This window comes from Adiantum capillus-veneris, chromosome 5 (genome assembly GCF_014529385.1).
Source record: "Adiantum capillus-veneris isolate H3 chromosome 5, ASM1452938v2, whole genome shotgun sequence".
Taxonomy (NCBI): domain Eukaryota; kingdom Viridiplantae; phylum Streptophyta; class Polypodiopsida; order Polypodiales; family Pteridaceae; genus Adiantum; species Adiantum capillus-veneris.
In genome coordinates this window covers 69009906-69019399 of record NC_140935.1, presented here as the reverse complement: position 1 = coordinate 69019399, position 9494 = coordinate 69009906, and the positions used below count along the sequence as shown (strand labels likewise).

Here is a 9494-nt window from a genome sequence, read left to right as displayed (position 1 = left end):
ATCGTGAATTTGTTGTGTGTAGCCATGTGCCTGGAGCTTCTCCTCCAAGTAACGATATTGATTGTTGGTGAGCTCATTGTCTACATTATAGTTTCTCATGATGACACTCATTTGTGTAGGATGGGATTGTTGCAGCAAGGTATAGAGTTGTGTGACCAACGCGGTTGAAGATGTGTTTGGTGATTTGTAGACGCATATGATTTTCCAATCAAGGTGTTCATGAATGGTTATATAACTTGAATGATTTCTATCCTGGAGCTTGTAATGTTTTTGCAGAGTGGAGCTTGATTCTAAGCTTGTAGTAGATTGAAACAACTATTTTGCTGTGGTGATGGACATGATGAAACTTTGGTGCAAAATCATTGGAAGGATTTTTTAGAACTTGTAAAATTCAAATCGTTTTTCATATGTTTGAAATATTTGTGACTAGAAACGATGTTCAATGATTGAATGATATGATGTGTGCGAATTGAAATTTTGTCAAATACTCTCATTTGGCATCATTGCTGAGGGTTCAAGTTCATCAAGCACAATTTTGTCGACTTTGATTTGAGTTGCATGAATCGGATTGATAATGTGGAGGTTTTATGGATCTTTGATGTGGGAAAGAGCTGTGTAAACCAATCCATGGTAGTTTATTGATGTTAGATCAAAGGCTACTATGTTCATTGTCAAGCCTTTTGACCTATGTATAGTGCGTGCATTCGCTGCTTGTATTGGAAATTGAGTTCGGGAGATAGTGTTCAATGCATTTTTACCAACTGGAAATTCTTTTGTTGTTTGAAAAATTGGTGTCCAGTGAGGGCCAATGGGAATCTTGTTAAGGTGATGGTTCACATGTTGTTGTTTGGAGCCTGTTGAGGTATCAAAAAACTCTATCCATGCAATAGGACAATTAGCTCTACTTTCCACAAGTTTCAGAATTCCATCTGTGCCATTCACAAGACCATCAAAAATATCGATGTTGCCACCACAAATCTCAACAATCATTCCTTCTTTAAGCTCCAAGGTTGAGGACAAGCCTGCTGTGTTTTGTGGGTTGTTTGGAACAAGGTTTTTTGAGCAAGTTTTATGGTGGTGGTATGTCCCATGGATTATGTATGCTTGAGTAGGCAATTCCTACTCTCGCATGGATTATGTATGCGTGAGTAGACAATTCCTCAAAAACAAGTCGATTATGTGAGTCCTTCAAGTTATTGGTGAAGTATAAATGGGGTGTTGTCAATTTGTTAAAGACTTTGTTGGTATGGTTGGTATTCGAGAGCAACAAATCCTCAGTTGTGTGTTTTGCTTTGCATATTCTATTGAGAACTAGTATGTGACCCGTGCGTTGCTGCGACCAAGAAAAGCATGGCAATTGGATCTTTCTCTCTCTCTCTCTCTCTCTCTCTCACACACACACACACACACATACTAGTCTCACAAGTCTCACACGCCTCTGCCTCGTTGGATGCTTGAAGCTAACAGTGCTGCCGGAGTCTATCAACAATCTCACAAACCTCGCACGTCTTCACCTTGATCAATGCAGGGAGCTAACTATGTTTCCGGAGTCTATTGGCAGCCTCACTAGCCTCACACTCCTCAACCTCTCTGAGTGCTCGAGTTTAACTGTGCTTCCGGAATCTATCGGCAGCCTCACAAGCCTCACACGCCTCGACCTCGATCGGTGTTGGGAGCTAACGGTACTTCCTGAGTCTATCGGTAGCCTCACACTCCTCTTCCTTGGTGGGTGTGAGGCGCTAACGGTGCTTCCGAAGTCTATCGGCAGTATCACAAGCCTCACACTCCTCGACCTCGCTAGGTGTTGGGGGCTAACGATGCTTCCCGAGTCTATCGGCAGCCTCAAAAGTCTCACACACCTCGATCTCGGTGGGTGTTGGGGGCTAATGGGGCTTCGTGAGTCTATCGGCAGCCTCAGAAGCCTCATACGCCTTAACCCCAGTGGGTGCTCGGGACTAATGGTGCTTCCCGAGTCTATCGGCAGGCTCTGGTTGGTATTCAAGAGCAACAAATCCTTGGTTGTGTGTTTTGCGTTGCATATTCTATTGAGAACTAGTATGTGACCCATGCGTTGCTGCGGCCAAGAAAAGCATGGCAATTGAATCTCTCTCTCTCTCTCTCTCTCTCTCTCACACACACACACACACACACACACACAATAGAAACGTAGTCTTTGAAATCACTATAGAAAGATAACAATGCATATGTACGCCTTCTCTCTATCTTTCTATCTCTCTAAAAAAGCTTGGTAATTGGATCTCTCTCTCTCTCTCTCTCTCTCATATATATATACACACACACTCAATGGAATAGTAGTCCTCGGAATCACTCTAGAAAGATAACAATGCATCTAAATGTCTTCTCTCTATCTTTCTCTCTCTCGTATTAGATCTTGAGATCAAGACTCATCAAGTAGGTCTTTGATATCTCTTTTATCACCTTCTTTCCTCCATTTCTCAATTCTTTTAAGTTGAAGACTCTCTCTCTCTCTCTCTCTCTCTCTCTCTCTCTCTCTTATAATAAACACATGGAGTGCTTTCGAGCGATTGGTTGCGATCAACTCATCCTTCACACGACTTCTAACAAATTTGAGTTGTCCATATCTCCCCACTCATCAATCAATGACAATGTACCACATTTTTACCAACTTGCTACTATTGTGCCATGCTATCAAACCCATGGCTTGCCAATATACGAGCTTCTCATGACTCTCAGTTGGTTGTAGGTAGACGGGTTTTGATGCTTTGTAGTCATTTTGGTGGGCTACCAAGTTGCCAAGGAAAGTCTCTCTCTCTCTCTCTCTCTCTCTCTCTCTCTCTCTCACACACACACACACACACACACACACACATTGTAACAGTGACATGCACACATACACGTGGATATAACCAATGCAAATCTACCCACAAGACACTTTTGGTTTTCACCATGGAAATGTGAATAACCAATGCATGGGATATAGTTTTATCTCAAGAAAAAAATATGCATAAGAAAACCAAAAAAGAATAAGGGTACGGTGAAAAAGTAACTTGTTGAAAAAGTAGCTTGTTGCATAAGCCACTTGTTGAAAAATTAGCTTCTTGCATAAGCCACTTGTTGGAAAAGTAGCTTCTTGCATAATCCAGTTGTTGAAAAGTAGCTTGTTACATAAGTAGCTTGTTGGAGAAGATTTGAAAAGGAAGAAAGGATATCAAGATATGCAAAAGTAACTTATCAAGATAAGGGTCTTATCAAATTAAGCTTAAAAGGAGGCCGTCCTTACTCATTAAACACTTCTCTCTTCACATTTCCTAAAAATGCAAGCTTGATAGTGAGTTGTGAAAGCCAAATCTCATCCTCTTTCATACACACCCCTACAGACACCTCTCTCCTCAAGAGAAGACATGTCCATAATCCTAGTCAAAATTACCATTACACTCTCCACTTTCTCTCTCCTAACCTTCAATATTCCATAGCTTGAATCTTCTTAACCTCTTTTTTTTTCATAGCCAAATCGGTGGTGTTCAAGCAAAGTGAAGTGGGAAAGAACTGGCTACGCCAACACATTTCGTCGTTACTCTTTCAAAGCAATGAGAAGACCCTACTATATATATATTAAGGTAAGGTTATATTGTTAGTTATCATTCTTGAAAGAGATTTACTTTCATGCTTACTTAAATTTTTGCTTAAGCTCTTCAATTTTCATAAGAAATTCTTTTTGCTTAGAAGGAAAAAATAACTTCTTGGTTGATTGTATATGTGCAAGGTTTTGTTTAGTAATGCAAATTATGTTAATACTTATTTTTCTTAAGGAGAAGTAAGGTTTTGAAGGTTAATCTAGCATAACCAAAGGAAGATAATTGAAAAAGAGGATTTCTCATAAAGTCATCCCCTCTTTTCCTTCTTACCAAATGGAAAGTTCCAAAACCATAAGCCTCTTTTAGCAACATAATCAATCCTTTACACAGTAGTAAAGGTATGTCTTAATTCTTTCTTAAAGAAGAATTTGTTAATCATTCATACACTATTACATGCATATTTTACAATACCCTGGCATTTCCACTCGTAAGAACTTCGCAATTCTTACACTACATGCATAGAAGGGTTTCTCTCTCCTATAAGCACTCAAAGAAAGTTTTTGATTAATTGTCCAACATTGCAAGTAGGTACATTTCAAAGTTTTGTGTGTACCACCTCATTATAGAAAGCACATGCATTGTTCATTTCAAGTTTGTCTACTTTCAAGTTTGTTTTGCAAATTCAAAGGGGGGAGTAAAAGGATAGCTTCATGTGTTGCTTGAACATAAAACTCTTATCACTTCCATGGAGATTCCCCGTGGATGGCAATGATGTAAAAGGACCAAAAGGGGATTCATAAAAAACGGGATTAACTTGAAACTTACGTCGAGACAAAACCTTAAACTTCCAAGAGATTCGTCATTTTCTTAAGGTCTTGCTTGAGTAGAAGATTGAAAGGAAATACGAATCAAGGGATTATAACTCAAGGAGCTTAATCTAAATTTAAACTAAGATTTAAAACTTTACCGAGAAGATTGACGTGGATAGCCCTAGCATAACATAGAGATTTATGTATGAACTTGTCTTCGTGTTTGGAAAATGGCCGGCACCTGTGGGATACAATAGCGGATGGTCCTTTTTGGCCAGGACTGATAACCGTTGGTCTATGTTTTGAGCTCGAGTTCATTTATTTCCCTAGAAATGGGATTGAATGGGAGTGTGTCCCGACCGGGTGATAGGGACCCTTGGATGCGTCTAAAAATTGACATAGTCCGGGTAGGCCTGATGCCAATGAAAAAAGGAGGAAGGAAAAAGGATCCATGGAGGGATCATGATAAGAGAGGAGGATGTGATTTAATTAAGGAACTCTTCAAATTGTTTGGTAAAAAAGAACCTTGGAAATGCTAGAAACCTAAAGGGACTATTCCGTAATTGTCCTCATCATCCAAACTTTTTCTCTTCTTCTTGGGATTATTGATTTAAAGAAAACCTAAAGTAGATTATGTTTGAAGCCTTTCCCACACAAAATAAAGAAAAATAAGAATTGAAATCTGTGTAAAGGTGCCGCCTCTACACGTGACGGAGGAAACACGATACCCAAATCCTTGGACGAGGATAGGGATATGCCTAGAGGAGTATATGTGATTTCTTCAAAGATAACTAGATAATTTTACTAGTATTAAGAAGAAAGGAAGTAAAAATATTCTAGGAACGACATGATAAATGCACATTTGCAAAGATATGCAATAGTTTGCATGCTGCTTTTAAATGCTTGAAATGTATTCTTGGTTCAACATGATTGGAATGTTGTTTTCTAGTATCATAGTATTACCTTGGGGAGGTGCATTTATCAAACGGTTCAATGGGTGGGCGGATGACCGAAAAGTTGAACCCAATTTTATGTTGCGGAAAAACGGGATTCCATTCTACAGAGCGGGAGAACAACTTGGGATCGAGGGATTCATGTAGATTATGATACACTCACCCTAGGGGAACGCATTGACGCCTCTGCTTGGTCATACAAAAAAAAAGTTTCAATGACCTTGAACCAAGGGTGAATTAGAGAACTCCCATCAATTGACCCTGGAAGGTTGAGTTCAAAGTTAGTCTGATGACTGCGATTGGTAAGTTTGACTAGTAAGCAAAGGTTCTTTGGGGCTAAGGGATCCGTATGAGAGAAAGTGAATGTTATTACCCCCTTTAGCTGGCATCAAAGAGCAAGCGGATTCTTGTCTTGGTGTCAATCTCAAGTGGGAGGGATGTCAGAGATCACGGTGTATCCATTTGGAGATGGTACAATTGGTGGTTCTCGGGAATGGCTCTCACACTTGGGCAAACAAACTACCAGTCAAACTCATTCTTAGGACTCTTGAGAACCCAGAACAAGAATGGGCTACACTTCTATTTTGACATCTTGACGGGTTTCAACTCCAAGATCATAAAGGCTGGCAACATATACCTTGGATCACAAATTTTTTCAGCCCATTCTCTACTCTCCTATAGGGTTCAGAGTTAGTGAAGACTTTATGGGGAGCTTGGAATAGATACACACAGATGATAAAAGTGAACTGGGACTCCAAGTTCAGCTGGCCCATCAGAGCCGAAGAATCCTTATGGTGGTCCCTCCCCCCCGTCCCCCCTCTGGACACGAACCAGCTAAGGTCAACTAGGAGAATCCACAGTAAAGGGATAAAAACATGGAAAGACCTGTGGCACACCCAAGATCATCGGTGGTTAATTGAGACTAAACTAATAACCAAACATAGGCTACAGCCGTGGGAACTTACATTAATCATCAATACAAGGTCATTGTTTCCTCAAGAAAAAATATGGACATTATCCTTCGGAGACCAACTATCACCTAAAGCCCTGTAATGGAAAGGGAGATTCAAACTGTCCCACCCACCTAGCTTAGCTCTAGCTCTTGAGGAACCCCTGCATGTCACACTAAATAGGAGATAGCGCACAAATGATGACAAGAAACATGAACTTTAAATTCAAAAATATATGGGTCAGAAGAATTCAAGCCAAACATTCTATCCTTTTGTGGTTGCTACTACACAAAGCAACATGGACAAGCAAGAGAATGAAGGATGTTAACATCAACAATGGTATTTGTTCTAGGTGTAGTAGAACCATTGAGGACATCCCTCATCTTTCTATCATCTGCCCTAGGTCAAGCAAAGTATTTTCACCATTGATAACTGTCCTCAATTACACCCGAAATTGGAAACAACTGCTTTTAGGAGCCTCGATCAAAAACTTTTCTGCATTGTGGAGTAGAATCAGAGCTGAGTTTCTATTGATTGTGTGGAAAGATAGGAACAACAGGCTATTTGGCGGTGCTTACCAGACCAATAATTTGAGAAAATTATTTTCTAATGTTAACCTGCAGGTACACCAACTGAAGCTGGACCAATGTCGGATTTACAAGGCCAGCTACAAAGTCCTTAATGACTTCCTAGGGTTTTTACAATGGTGGTAATCTCAACAAAATTAAAGAGGTCCTCCTGGAGGGGTCCAATGACCACCTAGATCGGATGATGGAGGAATTCAAGGCAGAGGGAGATAAGATTGCTGAGCTATACTCTATTGGACTGAGGCTCGTCACAAACATAGAGGAACTGATCAACAATTGGCCTAGGGACTATAACTAAGATGGAAGTGATTCTTTGTTCATTTTTGCTGTTGTCTGTGTATACCAGACACATCAGAAAATCATTGCGAGCTCATTGTATTTAGGTTCATGGTTTTATTACCATTCAACAGCTTTTTGGCATTGTATTCATCACTCACCTTGGTCTGAGGACTCAAATTTTGTAATTTTTCTCTCTCTTTAATATAACACATCTTGTGCCGTTATGGTAAAAATAAAAGAATCCTCAAATTCTAAATGAAAACTAGTCAAGCTGTCGCCATCAATACAGAAGTACGCAAGCAGGTTTTCATAGGACAAAACAGTCCATCTCTCTTTCTCTGCACCTTCACTTGGACACCATCCTCTGTCTCTATATTCAGCTTTATCAAGGCTCTCTCTCTCTCTCTCTCTCTCTCTCTCTCTCTCTCTCTCTCTCTCTCTCTCTCTCTCTCTCTCTCTCAATGGAGGAGCAAGCTCGAATCTGCCTTGCAACATGCACCTTGAAATGGCACGCCTCCTATCAGCACCACGAAAAAAAAAGTCTTTCCATATACCTGCGCCTGCATATATCATCTCTTTCTCCGTCTCCCTCCTCTCTCTCCTCGAACTGCAGCTCTTGACGCTAGCATTCCATTTTGTTTCACCTCAAATTTCAAACATTTCCAGAGCTCCCTGTTAGGAAATATGACGTAGCTAAGTAGATAATTGAGTAGATTACTTAATGGAGAGAGATATTAATTTACACACACAAGAAATTATAGAGTAGAGAGAGAGTATACACACGATACACGTGGTTCACCCAATGTGGGCTACATCCACGGGAAAGCAGCCACTTAATGGCTTTAGTACTTCAAAAAAGAAGTAGGCTACAAAGGGATTATACCCTTAATAGAGCTCCAACTTTGCTTCACTCTCACCACATCACACCAACTTCACAATGCACCATAATGCTTCACAAATCCATTCGTGTGTGTAGAAGAGGCCTCCTTTTATAGCCAAAAGGTGCGCCCTCTCTCATGAGAGACAGCCATGTGTAGCTAGGTCCAAATCGGACCCTCCAATCCGTCCATGTGTGACCGCCCTTGAAAAGACAAGTCCGCTTTTGAATTCGGCCATTGAATTCCGGCCACAAGCCCACCGGCCTGCCGACCACTTTCCGACCGCCGTCCGACCGTGAAAATTTTTGGTTTCCGAAGAGTGATTTTTCTTCACGCATGATGGCTTCTCCTCATAATGGGGACCTTACAAATGTGCATTTTTACCACAAAAAATTACAAAGGGTAAATCAGGCTCCATACTTAACACTCCCCCAATACTTTGTCATAAATTCCCAAAATGCCGCCTTTCAAATTTTTTGCAATTCCCAAAATAACCCGGTTGCCAGATTAAATATTCAAAGATAGGAAACATTGTAGCTTTTCATAAGAAGATTGATTGTCTATCAATACAAGATCATACAACTAGAGTTGGTCATGTGGGCTTTGGAGATGTATTGTTTCATTAATTTTAGACATAATTGCCGTTTTAGCAAGGCAATTAAGCACTCCAAAACAAAGCTCAATCGTCAAAAATGAAAAAAGATAAAAAAATCTTGGGAATTTTTGAGATTTCGGGGATGCTGGGTCTAAATCCATACAAATCTCGTTCTCTCTCTATCTCCTCCAAGTGCCCTCTTCCCCTTTGGCCAATTTCGCTAAGATAGTACAAAATGAGATGTATTAGTTTCTTCTAATGATAACTTAAGAGACAAGCAAAAGTAAAAGGTTATCACCTTTTTTTCTCTGAACACAAAGAGTATCTCTTTTGATTCCCTTTAAAACAAATGGACAAAGATTGTATCTCTTTTTTTTATTTCCTTTAAAATAGATGGGAAAAAGATTCTCTTTCTTTGATTCCCTTTAAAACAAATGGAAAAAAGATTTCGCTAAGATAGTACAAAATGAGTTTATGATGGAGAGGTGAGAGGGGTTCTGGGCTTCATCGTCTTCGGCTCTGTGCGAGCTCATGGGTGGGAGCCGCGTTGGAGCTATTGCAGGGGAGGGGAGGGCGGCCTTGTCTTGATCTCTATCATCGACGACACCTATAGCAGGTGTGTAGCGGTGCTCCAACATCAGGGCGGTACTCTGGGAGAGGGTACTCTGGATGGCGGTGTCGTGCAGTGACACGTACATAGTGGGAACGCATGCTACAAGATCTATCTTGTATTTTTTTAAATACATAATTATATTTCCTATAGTGTACATATGCATATTTAAGTATAATAATAAACCTTCTATCTCATCCTATTATTTTTCTCAAGGGTAACCTATCCTTACTTTACCATCAGAAAATACTATGGGAAAAGCATCAATAGCTAGCT

General features: G+C 40.2%; 1 protein-coding gene across 1 annotated transcript; it reads left to right on the top strand.

Moving 5' to 3' along the window:
- Positions 1-219: 219 nt before the first annotated feature.
- Positions 220-2792, top strand: LOC147457490 (uncharacterized). The gene has a single exon (XM_086512359.1). The coding sequence runs from the start codon at positions 1539-1541 to the stop codon at positions 2061-2063; it is 525 nt and encodes a 174-aa protein (XP_086368485.1). The 5' UTR covers positions 220-1538; the 3' UTR covers positions 2064-2792.
- The last annotated feature ends 6702 nt before the right edge of the window (positions 2793-9494 follow it).

Bases quoted from the DNA above. Each gene is read 5' to 3' on its own strand.
- LOC147457490 (XM_086512359.1), top strand. From the start codon at position 1,539: ATGTTTCCGGAGTCTATTGGCAGCCTCACTAGCCTCACACTCCTCAAC.